Source organism: Idiotropiscis lumnitzeri, chromosome 1 (assembly GCF_059441095.1).
Source record: "Idiotropiscis lumnitzeri isolate Australia: NSW breed Sydney's pygmy pipehorse chromosome 1, RoL_Ilum_1.0, whole genome shotgun sequence".
Taxonomy (NCBI): Eukaryota; Metazoa; Chordata; class Actinopteri; order Syngnathiformes; family Syngnathidae; genus Idiotropiscis; species Idiotropiscis lumnitzeri.
Window position 1 is genome coordinate 3,104,250 of NC_142391.1, and position 17,884 is coordinate 3,122,133.

Consider the following 17,884-nt stretch of genomic DNA (forward strand, 5'->3'; position numbering starts at 1 on the left):
AGGGTTTCAAATTAGGGTTAGGGTTTCAAACTAGGGTTAGGGTTTCAAGGTAGGGTTTCAAATTAGGGTTAGGGTTTTTACCTCGGGTTTCAAACTAGGGTTAGGGTTTACAGATATGGTTTCAAACTAGGGTTAGGGTTTCAAGGTAGGGTTTCAAATTAGGGTTAGGGTTTCAAACTAGGGTTAGGGTTTCAAACTAGGGTTAGGGTTTCAAGGTAGGGTTTCAAATTAGGGTTAGGGTTTCAAACTAGGGTTAGGGTTTCAAGGTAGGGTTTCAAATTAGGGTTAGGGTTTTTATCTCGGGTTTCAAACTAGGGTTAGGGTTTCAAACTAGGGTTAGGGTTTCAAACTAGGGTTAGGGTTTCAAGGTAGGGTTTCAAATTAGGGTTAGGGTTTCAAACTAGGGTTAGGGTTTCAAGGTAGGGTTTCAAATTAGGGTTAGGGTTTCAAACTAGGGTTAGGGTTTCAAGGTAGGGTTTCAAATTAGGGTTAGGGTTTCAAACTAGGGTAAGGGTTTCAAGGTAGGGTTTCAAATTAGGGTTAGGGTTTCAAACTAGGGTTAGGGTTTCAAGGTAGGGTTTCAAATTAGGGTTAGGATTTCAAGGTAGGGTTTCAAATTAGGGTTAGGGTTTACAGATATGGTTTCAAACTAGGGTTAGGGTTTCAAGGTAGGGTTTCAAATTAGGGCTAGGATTTCAAGGTAGGGTTTCAAATTAGGGTTAGGGTTTACAGATATGGTTTCAAACTAGGGTTAGGGTTTCAAGGTAGGGTTTCAAATTAGGGTTAGGGTTTTTATCTCGGGTTTCAAACTAGGGTTAGGGTTTACAGATATGGTTTCAAACTAGGGTTAGGGTTTCAAGGTAGGGTTTCAAATTAGGGTTAGGGTTTCAAACTAGGGTTAGTGTTTCAAGGTAGGGTTTCAAATTAGGGTTAGGATTTCAAGGTAGGGTTTCAAATTAGGGTTAGGGTTTACAGATATGGTTTCAAACTAGGGTTAGGGTTTCAAGGTAGGGTTTCAAATTAGGGTTAGGGTTTTTATCTCGGGTTTCAAACTAGGGTTAGGGTTTACAGATATGGTTTCAAACTAGGGTTAGGGTTTCAAGGTAGGGTTTCAAATTAGGGTTAGGGTTTCAAACTAGGGTTAGGGTTTCAAGGTAGGGTTTCAAATTAGGGTTAGGGTTTCAAACTAGGGTTAGGGTTTCAAGGTAGGGTTTCAAATTAGGGTTAGGGTTTTTATCTCGGGTTTCAAACTAGGGTTAGGGTTTACAGATATGGTTTCAAACTAGGGTTAGGGTTTCAAGGTAGGGTTTCAAATTAGGGTTAGGGTTTCAAACTAGGGTTAGGGTTTCAAGGTAGGGTTTCAAATTAGGGTTAGGATTTCAAGGTAGGGTTTCAAATTAGGGTTAGGGTTTACAGATATGGTTTCAAACTAGGGTTAGGGTTTCAAGGTAGGGTTTCAAATTAGGGTTAGGATTTCAAGGTAGGGTTTCAAATTAGGGTTAGGGTTTACAGATATGGTTTCAAACTAGGGTTAGGGTTTCAAGGTAGGGTTTCAAATTAGGGTTAGGGTTTTTATCTCGGGTTTCAAACTAGGGTTAGGGTTTACAGATATGGTTTCAAACTAGGGTTAGGGTTTCAAGGTAGGGTTTCAAATTAGGGTTAGGGTTTCAAACTAGGGTTAGGGTTTCAAGGTAGGGTTTCAAATTAGGGTTAGGATTTCAAGGTAGGGTTTCAAATTAGGGTTAGGGTTTACAGATATGGTTTCAAACTAGGGTTAGGGTTTCAAGGTAGGGTTTCAAATTAGGGTTAGGGTTTTTATCTCGGGTTTCAAACTAGGGTTAGGGTTTACAGATATGGTTTCAAACTAGGGTTAGGGTTTCAAGGTAGGGTTTCAAATTAGGGTTAGGGTTTCAAACTAGGGTTAGGGTTTCAAGGTAGGGTTTCAAATTAGGGTTAGGGTTTCAAACTAGGGTTAGGGTTTCAAGGTAGGTTTTCAAATTAGGGTTAGGGTTTTTATCTCGGGTTTCAAACTAGGGTTAGGGTTTACAGATATGGTTTCAAACTAGGGTTAGGGTTTCAAGGTAGGGTTTCAAATTAGGGTTAGGGTTTCAAACTAGGGTTAGGGTTTGAAGGTAGGGTTTCAAATTAGAGTTAGGGTTTCAAACTAGGGTTAGGGTTTCAAGGTAGGGTTTCAAATTAGGGTTAGGGTTTTTATCTCGGGTTTCAAACTAGGGTTAGGGTTTCAAGGTAGGGTTTCAAATTAGGGTTAGGGTTTCAAACTAGGGTTAGGGTTTCAAGGTAGGGTTTCAAATTAGGGTTAGGGTTTTTATCTCGGGTTTCAAACTAGGGTTAGGGTTTACAGATATGGTTTCAAACTAGGGTTAGGGTTTCAAGGTAGGGTTTCAAATTAGGGTTAGGGTTTCAAACTAGGGTTAGGGTTTCAAGGTAGGGTTTCAAATTAGGGTTAGGGTTTCAAACTAGGGTAAGGGTTTCAAGGTAGGGTTTCAAATTAGGGTTAGGGTTTCAAACTAGGGTTAGGGTTTCAAGGTAGGGTTTCAAATTAGGGTTAGGGTTTCAAGGTAGGGTTTCAAATTAGGGTTAGGGTTTACAGATATGGTTTCAAACTAGGGTTAGGGTTTTCATCTAGGGTTAGGGTTTCAAACTAGGGTTAGGGTTTCAAGGTAGGGTTTCAAATTAGGGTTAGGGTTTCAAACTAGGGTTAGGGTTTCAAGGTAGGGTTTCAAATTAGGGTTAGGGTTTACAGATATGGTTTCAAACTAGGGTTAGGGTTTTCATCTAGGGTTTCAAACTAGGGTTAGGGTTTCAAACTAGGGTTAGGGTTTCAAACTAGGGTTAGGGTTTCAAGGTAGGGTTTCAAATTAGGGTTAGGGTTTCAAACTAGGGTTAGGGTTTCAAATTAGGGTTAGGGTTTTTATCTCGGGTTTCAAACTAGGGTTAGGGTTTCAAAGTATTTGTAGGGTCAAGAAGTAGGCTCTCAAAAGTCTTGAATTCATCGTTTGATGTTGCTCCAGAAAGCCAATGCTTCCCATCTTGTGTGTACGTCGTATATGTTCTGATGTCTTATGAAAACAAAACATCTCTAACCTTCGTCCTTTCATGTATTTCCCATCCCCCCCCCCGCTCGCCCCCCCCCACGTCTGTTCGTCCAACAGAGACGTGTCATCAGTGGAGCTTCTGCAAAAGTACCACCAAGGCATCCGCTCGGAGATCGAGGCCCGGGGACTCAAGTTCACCGAATGCACCGATTTAGGCGCGGCCCTTCTGGCGCGCAAGCACCGAGACTCGGCCGAGGTCGGAACGGCAATCTTTTGAACGCGCCGCACTTTTGCGTTCTCATCACGTTTTGTTGTCGTCCTAAAAGATCCGAGAGAAGATGACGCAGCTGGGGGACAAACGCCAGGAGATGATGTTCAAGTGGGACGACCGCTGGGACTGGTTGCGACTTTGTGAGTGCGAAAATATCATTGACAAGAAAAAAAATGTTGGTAAGAAGGAACCGAATGTGTGCGCGCGCAGTGTTGGAGGTGTGCCAGTTTGCGCGCGACGCGTCGGTGGCCGAGGCGTGGCTGGTGGCTCAGGAGCCGTACGTGAGCAGCAAGGACCTCGGACAATCGCTGGGCGACGTGGAGAAACTGCTCAAGCGGCACGAGGCCTTCGAGAAGTCCACCGCCGCCTGGGAGGAGCGCTTCTCGGCCCTGGAGCGCCTCACCACCGTACGTTCCGACGTCCGGCGAGGAAACGAGGTTGAAATGACGGAAAAATGAACGAGAGTTGTTTGGTGTTTGGCTCAGTTGGAGTTGTTGGAGTTGAGGAAGCAGCAGCAGGAGATGGAGCTCTTTGTGCAAGAGCAGCGGCGCTACGATCAAGAGAGCAGGTATGCGATCGTTGGACACATTGAGGACTAAAAGAAACAATTCTTTCATTGGAATTTTTTATTTTTTTTTTTATTTAGGTCATTGAAACACATTTATTCTATTGTAGTTTTGTCTTATTTATTCATAATTTATTGTTACTTATTTAATTTCACTATTTAAATGTTCTAAATTGCATTTATTTTGATTTTTTTGTATATTTTGTATATTTTGTTCAAATTTAAATATCAAGTAGACACAACATATTGAGTTGATGTGATATTTAGTGAAAAATGAAAATTGAGACAGAAACTCAGTTAAGTGAGATATTTTAACTCATTTACTACCATCGACGGCTTAAGACGTCAAATATCCTTTTTTTTTCAAATAACATGTTCATTAAACAAATTATTCACATTTATTTCTATGACAGGTAAAAAAATGAATGGATTTAAAAAAAAATTGTAGTTTTAATGTTTTAATGTGGCGTTGTCATGGTGACAGGAGACCACTGTGTGTACTAAGTACTCACACACACACACACACACACACAGGATATGATGCTTAAAATCTTTCTTCCAATCAGGCGAGAAGACACGGGCTTTGCCGAGTCTTCGCAGCTCTTCACAGTCGAGGAAGAAACTCTGGTGAGTGTGTCTAGAAATTCTCCACTTTTCATCAAACTAATGTAAATGTCAGACAAAGGCAACACGAGTGAACCGAAAATAAAATTTTTGTATGGTGAAATCATTCAAAGCTAGAATTAAAAGTTGTCTTGTTAAATTTGCTATTAATGTAACATCGCAAAAAAAAAAACAACAAACAAACGGTATCAGTCAAATATGGCGGCGATAGTGTGATGGTCTGTGGTAGCTTTGTTCATTCAGGACCTGGACGACTGTGAATTCTGCTCTTTACCAGAAATTGTTGAAGTTGAAGCACACTTGGGTACTGCAGCAGATCCCAAAACAGAAGAGCAAAATGACGGTTTGGGAGCAGCCGAGCCAAAAGTCCGAACTTGAAAGAAGCCTTTCGTGTTGTTGGATTATCGTTGACATTTACGTTGAATTGACCTCAAACATGAAAGTGGGGCACCTGCAAAAATCCAAATTTGAGAAGGGTGTAATTATTTTGTCATCCTTTCTGCTCCAGTCCGGAATCGCCGAGCCCAGTTCGGGCATCCCTGAGGTGACGGCGGGCGACGTCACGGCGCCCGTGGAATCGGAAATGAGGGGGAGCGGCTCTCTGGAGCTGGAGGCATCCATCTCGGCGCTGGCCGAGGAGCCGCAGCGGGCGGCCACCTTGCCCGCCGAGGCGCTCCGGACCCAGACGGTGCTGCAGGAGGGCATGTTGGGACGCAAGCAGGACGTGGCCGGCTCTGGGAAGAAGGCCTCCAATAGGTAGGACGCCACAATTTGCTCGCAGAGGCGTGTGGCACCTAAAAGTGTTTTCTTTATGGAAGTGTGGAACGACAATTGTGGAGAAAACATTTTGGATTTGTAAGTATGTGCCAACGTTTTCGCAAACATGTTTGTCGGCGAAATACTAAAAACATTCCTAAAAAAAAAATCATATTTATTCGAACATTTGTTGCAAGTCAATATCCTGAGGATTTATGAGAAAAAAATGTACGTCAGCAAAAGTGAAAAGTAGAACAAAGTCAGATTTTTACAGCAAGACAAAATATGAATTTTTTTTTAAAAAATTCAAAATTTTGACGAAAAATATTTTACATACATTATAATAAAAAAAAAAAACTTTTTTTTTTCTTGCAAAGATCTTTCAACTCATTTAATACCATTGATGGCTAAAGACGTCAAAATATTTTTTATTTATTTATTTTTCAAACTCGGCTGGTAGTGAATGAGTGAAGTCCAACACAACGACATAAATCTTGGATTTAAAAAAAAAAAAAAAAAAAAAAGGGGTGGTGTGATGAGGAAAGGTTTTTTTTTTCTCCTGGGAAAAGGTGCTTTATTTGCGTTTTAAATCTCAATTAAATTTTTAAAAGTCTATTTTATATTTTTGGGGGAGAGGGAACATAATCGTCTAAAAATTAACATTTGCAAATCACCCAAAAAGATTGCAAAGGATTGAACCATAGTCCAAGAAATCAGATGCAATCTGAGTTTTTGTTTCAATTTACTCATTTTCCTCTGGAAAATGTGCAAGTGTACATATTAGTTAATCGAATCAAGAATTTTGTCAGCAGGCTGTTGGCTCCTGTTGGTTTATTTTAAAAACATTTGTTTGGGTCCACCTACCCCCCTTGTATTTTTTTTAATTTTTTAATTTTTTTTGCTGTAGGTCGTGGAACAACTTGTACTGCGTTCTGAGGCCCGGTCAGCTGTCAGTCTACAAGGACGCCAAAAGCTTCGGCCAGGGCGCCACCTTTCACGGCGAGGACCCGCTGGCCTTGGGCAACGCCAGCTGGGAGCTGATGGCCAACTATAAGAAGAAGAAGCACGTGGGCAAACTATGGTGAGGTGCACTGATGGCGCTGATTGACGACGATAAAAGCTAAAGCAAGCGATTCCGTGCATGTCAACTATTTCTTCTCTTTTTCAGTCTTGAAGATGGCAGTGAATATTTGTTCCAGTGTCGGGACGAGGTGAGCTTATTTTTCCGAAGATAAAAAGTATGAGAATTTTTTTTTTTTTTGATTGAAACTTTGCTTAAGGCATACTAAAAAAAATGATGGTACCCTGGAGAGACAAATTGGAATTTTTGTTCAAATTAATACATTTTTTGTGCATTATTTTTCTTTGAGGAAAAAAATTATCTTAAGTGAAATCTCTAATTTTTAAAGCAAGTTTTTAAAAAAATAAATAATTTGAGCAAGTTGTATTTTTTATTTATTTGTTTTTTTGTAGAAGTAATATTTTTCACAAATTTTTTCTTTCCCCCTAGTGCCGTTATTTTCAACTAAAACATTTTCAAAGTATAAATCTGATTTAACTTGACCTGCCTCGAAACCCCCAAAGCCAGTGCTTCTCAATTATTTTCTGTTACGCCCCCCACCACCAACACCCACACTCTGCTGCAAGTTTAAATAATAGCATTGTCGTTGCAAAACAAACCAACACCGTAGAGTTTATACTCGCTGTGCCCAATGGGCACCATCTACTGGAGGGGATGTGCAATTACACTTTATTTTAGTAGGCTAAGGCAGAAAAAAAAGAATGTTCCCCCATGCGGGGCCCGACCCACTATTTGAGAAGCACTGCTCAAAGCCAACCCCTTTTAGGAACGTCGCGCCTAATTTGTGTTGCATTTCAGGAGGAGCTGCAGCGTTGGAGCCGGGCCATGGCGAGGGCGCTTCAATCGCCCGCGGAAGAAGAGGCGGCGGCGGCGGCGGCGGCATCCTCAGGGGCCAAAAGCCAGAGTCTACCCCCGCCGGCCTCCTCCTCCTCTACCTCACCTGGCCCCGCTGCCAAGAAAGACAAGGAGAAGAAGTTCAGTCGCTTTGCAAAGAAGAAGTGAGAGGCCTTCGGGGTGTTGGGCATCGCCATGGCAACCTGGCACCACACAAATGCCTCCAAACAGTCAAGCGCACGATTGAGTTGTTTTATATGTATCAACATTGGTTCTTTTGCTTGTATTAAACCGACACAGTTTAGCAAAGGTATACGCTATATTTATATAAATATATACTTTTTTTTTTTTTAATGGAAGCACAGGAACGCTCTTTTCACAGTCAACCAAAGAATTATGTGTATTTTTTGTTTCGCCGCATGTCTGGAGGTTGCCACTTATGACAAGTTTCTTTTTGTGATACACACAATGGTTGTGAACTGTAACGATACCGTGCACGCAAAACTGAATTGGAGAAGCTCTGTAAATGTTGCAGTCAAGCTTTTTATTTGAATATACGTTCAAGTTCGCCGCTAGTTTTTTTTATTACTACGTGTGGCGCTAAAGGGCAAAAAGAGTGCCATACTCTGAAAAAATGTTATGTTACGATAGTCCGCATTTTTTGAGAGGGGGGAAAAAAATAAAAAAATCTGACTTTGTTGCAAAAAAAAAAAAAATAATTCTCTCAAAAATAACTGACAAAATTAACATTTCTTTGCTCAAATATTTTTGTTCTTGGAAAATTACACCTATTGACCGCAACGCTATCTGGATTACTTTTTAAAATGCGTTTTCATGGAAAGATGTTCAAGATTATTATTTTTTTTCTATTATGCTTGAAAAATTATAGTTCTCACATTTCAACTGTCAAAATAAAATTAAGGTTTGAATCAAAAGAATGTTACAAGAATAGTATATACCTTTAGCCTCCCACAAAATATTTTCTCTTAACCTCATTACTTAAATTGAGTATGAAAAAAAAAATATTTTTTCTTTTCAAATGATTTTTCTACAACGCCCAAAATATACTTTTTTTTTTTTTTTTTTTAAATTGAAAGACAACTGACTCGCAATCGTGCAAGAAAAAGTCATTTTTGAGAAAAAATATTCAAACAATAGTCATTCTTTTCTTGCAATGTTGTTCGTTTTCACAATAATAAACCTTGTAATATTCTGACTCAATTCGGAATTTATATGCGGTTCGACAGTGTAGAATAGTTTATTTTCATTTCAATAATGCCCCCCCAAAAAAGTACGTTTAGCAATTGCAAATTATATAACATGGGTGGCAGCTCAACCGACAGGCCGCTGACATCTTTCTGCAAAAAATTCCTGGATGATTTGTAAAGCATTGCTTGAGATCTTTCGCGTGCACCTCAGCTGAAGAAATTGATGCTCGAATTGTCTCGAAGGCACCGTGATGCACGCGCTTCCATCGTTGGCCACTAGATGGCACTACATCCTACTAATCTGATGTCAACGAATGCATTTTGATGATCAGGTAGTTAATTGCACACAATTTGGACTCATTTTCCGTCTCATCATAAATGTTTCGCTTTGAGTGGGTGAGATGCATTATATTTACAATTATTGATTGCTAAACACCAATGAAGATCATCGAATCTGCCTTTTGTACTCATGTGCCTGACTTTAGATGCACCTTGACCGACGTTGTTGGCAAGGTTAAAAGGATTGAACAGATGACATTCATACCTGGAATAGCTTTATTATCGTGTACAAACAATTCAACAAATGAAAGGAAGGCTTTTTTTTTTTTCTGTGTGCAGCTGGAGCGAACATATTTACACAGGGAGCGGCCGCAGAACGGATCACAAGACCAGAATGCTAGCATGCTAATTGCTAACAGGGATATATTTACAATGCAATCCATTTCTCAATCCCTTCGACGCAGCTTCAGCGTGACGCTAAACCGTGTCGGGGACACGGCGGCGAGGAAGCACATTTTGAATTTGAAACATTTAAAAATGGGAGGATATCATTCACAGCTCTGCTTGAAAGAAGAATTAAATAGATGTACTGTTTGAAATTATACACACAAGAATAATTACATGGAGGGACTTTTTTTTTTTTTTTTTTTTAGGGATTAAAACCAGTTGACTGGCGATGTCGAGAGCGGCACCTACAAAACGATGCATTCCCGAATGTGTTTTGGGTTTCAAGACATGACCTTTTTTTTAAAGCAGCCATAAGTCGGCAAACGTTTGAGCGATCCCGTCTGAATTTCCGATTTGGCGCTCTGCATTGCGAGCTTGTGTGTTCTTGCGTGGCCGTGATGTGTTGTTGTGTGCCTGGATGGAGAAAGCTGCTTCTTAGGCGATGAGCTTAGTTGCTCTCTGGTTAGCTTCGTCAACGCGCATTTTGTTCATCTCCGCCTGGAAGCAAAGAAAACAAAATATGAAAATGGGCAGTGAGTAAGCGCACATCTAGACGCTGCTTATGAAAAGATTCAAAAGGTCACATAGGAAGTGGCTGAGCAGGTAAGAACAAAAGTTGTTGTTAGCGTCATTTCCACCCTTAAAAGGTCAGCAACGGCTCCAGGATTTTTTTTTTTCTCCAGGAGCTAAATGGGGGCTTGAACAATACATTGGTGGGCGGAGAAAATCATTTTTAAGAATAGATTATAGAATATAAATCAACATTTTGAGAGGCTTGACTGGGGCGACACAGATCGATGTACCGCCAGCCCCGTCTGGGGTTTTGATATCAGGAAAAAAAAATAGAATCGGTAGTTGCAATCGTTTCACCTATTTTTATAAAAAAAAAATAAAAAAATGAAGGCAAGTCAATTATGAGAGTTCAGACTCATTTGGAGAATCTTACAGGAAAAAAAAAAAAAAACTGTCAACTATCCATTCCAAGAAGCAACCTGTGTTACCTTGTCAGTGATCTGGTCGATCTGTTTGTTCTGCTTGTCGATTTCAGCGCCCATGTCCACCGCCATCGATTTCAAGTTCCCGATGAGGCCGCCGACGGCGTTCAGATTGTCTTCCATCTCGTCCTCGCGAGCATCATTGGTTATCCTGCAATGTTGTTGTTCAATCCCCACGTCAGAAATGTCGTTAGCGAGACGGGGCTTTCCGGATGTTTAAAGGTGGACATTTTATACGTTTCCCAGACCGCAATCCTCAGCTACAAACTCGCGATGACCTCACTCACCTCTTGATGTACGGTCCAGACGGCGGCGGAACGTTGACTTGACCGGCCTGACCGTTGCGAACGGCCGGAGGTTGCTTCGACACCACATTGGAGCCGTCGCCGTTGCTTTGGGTGTCGAGTCCGCTTCCGATGCCCCATGTGCGCTTGTATCGGGAGTCGTTTTCGATGGACGTAACCCTGGAAGGGGATGGAGAACGTCACGTCACGCCACGTCACGTCACGTCACAACCGGCGAGGGCGAGCGTCACACGCAGGGAACATCTTCCCTACCTCATCTTTTGGTAATCGTCAAAGAATCCTCGGCTTCGATGCGAGGGCGTTTTGGGGAAGAGTGGTTGTCATGGTTACTTGCGTAACATTTGCGACACTCGCATGGAAAAGTCTTGACAACTTTTTGGAAAGTGACGGCTACTTCTTAGGTACCGATTAATGCGAAGGGCTAAATACACGCTTCTAAAATAACTTACTTTGAATCATAGCAATCAATCATGATATTTATTTGGGAAGACATTATTTTAACAAGACAAAATTTCGACAACTCTCTGCTTACGTTTGTAAATAATCACTTTTTCGGAAGTCACAATGTCCCATCAGTGGTAAGCTATTTTTAGACCAGGACTGAGGGCTACTTAATTGGTCCTTGGGGGGGCTATTTGCAAGTCAAGAAATCGTGACTTCTTTTGGCGATGAGTCGATTTAATCGAGAAATGTTTTTGTTTTTAAAGGTGGGTGGGGCATGGAAAAAAACAAAGAAAAAAAAAAAAAAGTTAGCGGCTTCCATAGCCTGCTGACACATACCCTTGTTGGTTATTTGGAACTTAATTTTGAAGGATGCGCAAGAGCGCTCAATTTTTCACTTCATATTAAGGTGAAAGTTGTTCATTTCAAGGGATAACTAACATAACTGTCACACACACAAAAGAGACTTTTTTTTTTTTTTACCGTCCAATGACGACCACGGCCGTGTTTGTCAGCAGCGGTGTACCTGTTGCACGGACAGATGCAAAGTCCGCAGCACTTGGAAAGGTCCCTCAGGTTCTTCTCGGCCAGCCTCATGTCCTGGTTGATCTGGTCCATGCCGTCCTCCACGCGATTCAGCTGCTCTGAAAGACCAGCAGGCCGCCTCGTGTTCACCACCATCGTCATATGGAGACAACTTAGCCGCCAAACTCATTTTGTTTTTTCTAGTTGAGTCATGAGGAGGAGGGGGGGGGGATTAGCTTACACACCTCCTTGCTGGTCCAACATCACCAAGGTTTTGACGCCAGTCTCTTTGCTCTGCAAACAGCCAAAAACCAAGGGCAATCACGAAGCGGCAAACGACGGAAGAGTGTTCATTTCCTTCCGGTGGGTTAGTCACGGAATATTTGAAATGACGACGAGGCTGGTTGTCTCACCTCCTCCGCCATTTGCAGCATCCTGCGCGTGCTTTCCAGTGACTGTAGACAAAAAAAGCAATAATAATTTCCATTAATATTCACTCCCCGCTTACTTGTCAGGTGTCAAAAATATGAGGAATGGAATACAAGGTGCGTGCAAAGACCTGGAATGCAGTTGCTCCAGGTTAAGTTTCTATTTTTAAGCAAACTATCGACTATGACCAGAACACAACGATAAACAAACTGGTAATTAAAAGCGCCGACCGCTTTGATGGTGTCATTAAAAAAGCGAACATCATTTTTAATTTTTTCGCACTGGTAGAACAGAGTATCAGTGCCACGCTAAAAAGAACAGACGAGCTGCAAAGTTCGCCAACTAGCACGACAGCCCCAGACACTTTGGGGTGTTTTTGGACATGATAAAAAATACAATCAACTGAACGAAAAAAAAAAGAAAAGTCCAGTTGTCTTGATTTAACTTTTGCTAATGAAGAACAGAAAATACGCAGGCAAAGCAATTCACATGAATTGATTGTTAAGTCGTTTCTGACCTCCACTGAGCAGAAGGCGACAAGCAGTCGGAGGCGGAAGGAAGAGACAGAAAAACATGACATCATAGAGCGCACGCACATTCAAACACGAGAAGTGGCGCAAGTCATCCGCGATCCGTTGCAGACGTAAATGACAATTTTTGTTGGCTTGGGGCGGACAGCCGGAGCGGAATCCAAAAGGGATCTCACTCTTTCTCTATCACGTCAAGTTTTTGAGCTATAGGAACTGCGTTTTCTTAAATATTAAATAAATGGAAATGCATTTGATAAAACACTCAGATGGAAACGTTACATGCTTTGAAAACCCTCAAAAAATAGATAAAAACAAATTTAAAAAGGAAAAGAAAATAGAACTTACAACGGTATTCCCGTGCTTACAAAAGCCAGCAGGTATCTTCTCAATTCCTACTGTACTTGCTTTCTGTTTGCAGATATCGAAAGCGCTGACTCATTGGGAGCCGCACACACCTCTCACCACACTTTGGGAGCCGCACACACCTCTCACCACACTGCCTCAATTGTGACTGCACAAACAAGTTGCCATGGAGCTGAAGAGGAGTCCAATTGTAATAAGATGGCAAGGTTTACAAGAGCTAATCTGTAGAATTTTGCTTAGCTGAAAAAAGACGAGGTGCTTGTCTGAAATGACTTTAGTATCGGAAGCAGCGTGCTAATTTGACCTTTATTTAGCATAAAAAGCTAACATAAGAGAATTTTTGGGGTTCAAATGGTTTTCTAGTGTAATCGGAGTATAACCAGTGTTATTCAACGATATAAACAACATCGACATGCGTAGTGATGCAATTTCAATGACAAAATATATCCGTTTGTGCGATTTCACTACAAAACAGCAACAAGATGATTTTGGTCCTACTTGAAAAAACAACGTTCCATGTAAATGATTAAAAGAGTACCGATATTGTAATAACAACACAATTGAAAATAAACAGCCGGTAAAGTGAGCCCATTTGATCTACAACACAGGAATGCCTTCATGTATCGCAGCGGTTACCAGACGCAATCCACAAAGTAGTGACACTACATTTGCTCGCTCGTCAGTGTGACATTTTTACATCGTGCAAAATGTTGAATAAACAAAAAAAAAAATGCCTTGACGTTGTTGACACAAGAGACACAAGCCAGCTTAGCAGGCCTGTTGTAAATATTCATCACCGCGGAAGGCGTCAACGAGACAACTATTTGTTACGATCGCATTTCAGGACTCATTGAAGCGAACGCATGTCGGTTCACGCGACATTTTGCTATCGGGTCGGATTACCTCGTCGGTCACTTGGTTGGCCCTGTGGGCGATCTGCTCCACCGTCATGTTGTCCATGTCGCTGCTGTCCAGTTTGGACGCACCTCCCGTGGCACTGAGCTCGATAGTCTGCGGCCTGTGAGAACATGTCGTTAGTTAGTCCAAGGATTGAAAGCGGGAGGAGGGGCGGGGGGGGGGGGGTTGACCATTTAAAAAAAAAATTAAAATACTCTTCAAAAGATCGATGGAATCATTTAACACTCAATGAATTCATTTTTGCCTCAATCCATTTTTTTTTAAAAACTCATTCACTGCCATTGACGGAAATAGACGTCCAAAAGTGCATCCATTTTACCAAGGCTGGTTAACTGATTCAAGAGTTCTCTTTTGCTAACAATGAGAGATTCTCAGGTGTGGAGCGCAGTCATGAGACTGAACGAGTGACATCCGCCAACGGAAACTCGGATTGGTCACGAGACAGAAACAGCGTTAGCATGTGTGCAGGTGCGACGTCAAGAGTACAAAGAGCAGCCCGGGAGTCACAAGATGGAGCTTTTGGACTATTTCATAAGAACACAAATCAAATATTTGTACCGGAAATGTAAATCCATTTTTTTTTTAATACCTGTTAAAGTCCACCTTTGGAGTTCGCATCAGAGTCAAGAAGACACCTAGCACATAAGTACCATTAGTGCGCTTGGGTTCACCATCCTCAAGTCCTGCTGGAATATCTGTCTCACTTTTAACTCATTCAATACCATTGACGGATAAGTACGACAAAATCCGTTTTTTTACTGGGCTGGTCGTGAATGAGTTAATGTGTATGGATTTAAAAAGGTGGGGCGAGGCCTGGCGAGTGCCGTGGGCGTCAGCGAATGAGGGTCCAGTTGGATGTCCGTTAACGTCGGCGTGTCGAATGACTTGCCGCAATCTGCAGCGTGCGTGTGAACGTTCTTATTATTACATATTTATTTTCTTACCGCTTGTTCAATAAAGCGACAGATTTTTCTTTTCCGTTGTGGCCATTTTGAGGGATCTCTGTGCAAAAGGGGCAACTGTATGCATTAACCTTGGAAACCGTTTGAGTACCACAATACCCCCAAAAATGTAACCAGAGACTGCTTAAATTCTTACGCTGGCTTTTCTAAAAATCATAAAATTGATGTTTCACTTTCCTAAAAGGATTTAAACCATTTTATCTGATAAAATATGCATTGGTAAATTTGTACGCATTATTTGGGTGATCTTTCATTTGCAGAGGGTCCTCGGTTTAGAACGTTGCAATCCATCACTAACTTGCGTTCATGCAGAAGTTGAGTCAAAAAAAAAAAATTATAATAATTAAATCACAGTAAATGCCCTGTTTCATTCTGAGCCTCATTCATTTTTTTCCAATTCAAATAAAAGATCATACGTTCGCATTTTCCATCTTAAGGCCAAGGTACATAGCAAACTGATTTTTGGCTTAGAGTTACACCACAAGGAATTTTAGTACAAGCAAATAGGTCAAACGCGTTAATTGATTTTGCTTCAAGTGCTCGGGTGCTTTCGAAACTCCAAACTTCCTCTCGTGTGTACACATTCACTACTTTAATGTTTATGTCATCACAAGGCCACCTTCCATATTTTTGGCTTTTAAAGAGAAGGATCTCGATGTGGTTAATAATCCATCCTCTGTGATCTCGTTGCTTCAGTCTTTTATGGCTTTAAGTCAACGTTTGACATGCCTGGTGAGGTTTTACTGCATCACTTTGGTTTAGTGGAAAGAAAATGCAACGCGGGCTGATTGTGACAGTTGAAAGTCGTTTGCGTACATTTAAGCGTAATCAGCAAGCCCCGACTTGCTCTCCTCTGCGTCGCAACGGTTGGCGCATTTTGGCACACAAACGACAAAAAGTCGACAAAGCCATCGGGGAAGTGAGGAAACGGTGGAGGAATTTTGCTTATTGTACGCTGTCGTCGCTTCCTTTGCTAACGTTTCCCTTGGAGTCAAAGCTGCTGTGACAGCACTTTGAATGGAAAAAGGAAAAGGGAGCATCTGCTTGTCGGGATGTTTTATGAATTGTTTTTTTTTTTTTTTTTTTTTTTTTTTTTTTTTAAGAGACACTCAACACTCTCTAATAGATTACACAAACTCCACAAAGTAGTTTTGGGGAAAAACATTTAATGAGAGTTAAAAAATAATGAAAACATTAACTGTTATGGAAAGAGATAAGATTAGCTCATTAACGTGGCAAATGAGACGTCATGATTGGTCAAAATTCTTCCCATCTTTTTTTTTTTTGACAAGCTTCACGTCACTTCTGTGCAGAATACATTTTATCATTTAAATTCTTCCACACAGCCACCAATTTTGTTCAGATAATAGCTTTGCACACTTTTGAATTTTCTCAGTCAGCTTTATGATGTGGCAGACAAGTTATATGACCTGGGATGACTTTCGGTTCACAGCTGTGCAAGGGTTAATAGCTTGAATTTAGAGAGCAGTTCAATGTGAAGGCATTTCCAAACGTCTGACCGGTACTGTGCATGCTTTGGCAAAAGGGACATTTTCCCAAGAGGACGCACTTATTTTAACTACAAAAAAAAAAAAGGCAGATTTTATTTTTAGACCATATTGCCTAGTCTCAATATTTAATACATTCCAGTAATATGAGACAAAAAAATTGCAGAATGCTTGCAGGGAGATCAAGTTTTGGACAAGTCCAACTTTGCATTTTGAGTTTTATAACAATTAAAGGCCAGCATTTATGCACACAACCATATACACAGGGGGAAAGAAATCAATTAGCCCAGACGACTTTCCAAACAACCATTGCAAAAATAAATAAATAAAATAAAAGTTAAAAAAAGGCCAATATGGACGTGCCGATTCATGCCTTCAAACAAGAGTCGAGTTCTGGTTCTTCTTCCCAAACCTGTTCCTCCAGATCTTGGTGAACAACACAATGACGTCTTTGCTTATGCCTCATGATGACGCTTTAACACAGACCATCTATGAAGTCCTTTATGACCCACTGGAGTCATCAATTATTTTATTTTTGAGGGGGTGGGGGGCTTTTTAATCTTAACTATACACAATCACATAAAGTATATATGTTTAATTCATACTTGGGTGGATAAGGAGAAACAAGATCGAAAATAAATATTACAGCTCTATTTTTTTTAATGCTTAATACTCCACAGGTGCCAATCAACCCATTTATTAATCTCGCGAGAGAGGAAAAAAAAAACAACTCGAGAAGCATGTGACGTTAGCATGAATGACAGGCACGAAAAGTGATCAAATAAAGAAGACGACGTCAAAATGTACACAGGTTGAACAGTAATAACTAAGTGCGATGAACGACAGTTTTAAGATAATTTAAAAAGTTACTTACATTATGCTTAAAAAGTTGCCGTCGACGGCAGGCAGGATCCGAGCAAAGTTGCCCCACGGAGCCGAGCAGGAGCTAGTCGGCTAAAGCTAGTTCCGCTTCCCCCTGACGCCGCCACCCAAATACACAAACGCCGACTGACCGGGGCGAGAAGCCGATAAAGTCGTCCGAGGGCGGTCGGTACTTACCGTCCAACCCTCCCCGCGTCGAGGTTTTCCAGCCGGTAACTCCTCCTTGAGTCAGGTATGTGAACTTGGCGCAAGTAATAACTTCTGGATTCCTTCACTTCACTTTCCTTCTTCCGCCTCGGTCACGAGCACGCACGTATGTCTGTATGTTTGCGGGTGTTCAACGTGCGCGCGCGAGTGGCTATTGAGCGGGGTGCCTTCAGGGGCCGTCCGACATTTTTTATTTATTTTTTTTTATTTTCTTTTTTATCATGAAGCCCAGCGCCTTAAAACTTCACTGTTAGTGGTTGAATGAAGAGAATGCTCCAGCAGTATGTATACAGTTAACAGTTACTTTAAATAATTAAAAACAATTTGAGTCAGGAACAAAAAAAAAATCTTTCTTGGGCAGCCACAGCAAAAAGGTTAGTTAACGAAAACTGAGGAGCTGAAATTGAAAAAAAACATTTTTGTCAAGGAAATAAAATATTTTTTTAAAGAAGAACATGAACTGAAACTACATCCTATGTTTATGAAACATAATTAGAGCAACAACAACAAAAATGCAGGGATGGGCGGTTTACAACCCCGTCAGAAAGCTGTGTAACCTCAGTTTAGCCCTTCTCGCATTTTACTTGACATTCTCAAACTTTTGAACGCCACACACTTCAGCTGCCATCTATGGCAAGCCGTTTGAGCATTTATTCCATATCCTTGATATCACACATTTGTGTGTTTCACTAGTACGG

General features: G+C 41.1%; 2 protein-coding genes across 5 annotated transcripts in view; one reads left to right on the top strand and one right to left on the bottom strand.

The window, feature by feature from the left end:
• Positions 1 to 8,932, top strand: part of sptb (spectrin, beta, erythrocytic) — a 44,042-nt gene extending 35,110 nt beyond the window's left edge. For all 3 annotated transcript variants that reach the window (XM_088310587.1, XM_088310597.1, XM_088310605.1), the window contains 9 exons: positions 3,174 to 3,312; positions 3,383 to 3,467; positions 3,538 to 3,734; positions 3,813 to 3,895; positions 4,459 to 4,519; positions 5,025 to 5,272; positions 6,180 to 6,353; positions 6,441 to 6,483; positions 7,152 to 8,932. In XM_088310587.1, coding sequence (XP_088166713.1) covers positions 3,174 to 3,312; positions 3,383 to 3,467; positions 3,538 to 3,734; positions 3,813 to 3,895; positions 4,459 to 4,519; positions 5,025 to 5,272; positions 6,180 to 6,353; positions 6,441 to 6,483; positions 7,152 to 7,355 — 1,234 coding nt within the window. In that variant the 3' untranslated portion in view covers positions 7,356 to 8,932. The remainder of the gene's footprint in view (positions 1 to 3,173; positions 3,313 to 3,382; positions 3,468 to 3,537; positions 3,735 to 3,812; positions 3,896 to 4,458; positions 4,520 to 5,024; positions 5,273 to 6,179; positions 6,354 to 6,440; positions 6,484 to 7,151) is intronic.
• On the bottom strand, positions 8,933 to 17,323 carry LOC148342681 (synaptosomal-associated protein 23-like). 2 transcript variants are annotated; one of them, XM_088310628.1, is made up of 8 exons: positions 17,157 to 17,323; positions 13,613 to 13,727; positions 11,801 to 11,842; positions 11,633 to 11,681; positions 11,389 to 11,506; positions 10,404 to 10,580; positions 10,123 to 10,267; positions 8,933 to 9,619 (listed from the first exon to the last, which is right to left on the bottom strand). In XM_088310628.1, exons 2-8 carry the CDS (start codon positions 13,667 to 13,669, stop codon positions 9,557 to 9,559), a joined length of 651 nt encoding a protein of 216 aa, XP_088166754.1. In that variant the 5' UTR covers positions 13,670 to 13,727; positions 17,157 to 17,323; the 3' UTR covers positions 8,933 to 9,556. The 2 variants fall into 2 exon arrangements, with proteins under 2 accessions (XP_088166754.1, XP_088166745.1); XM_088310619.1 differs by lacking the exon at positions 17,157 to 17,323 and adding an exon at positions 16,972 to 17,139.
• Positions 17,324 to 17,884: the final 561 nt, after the last annotated feature.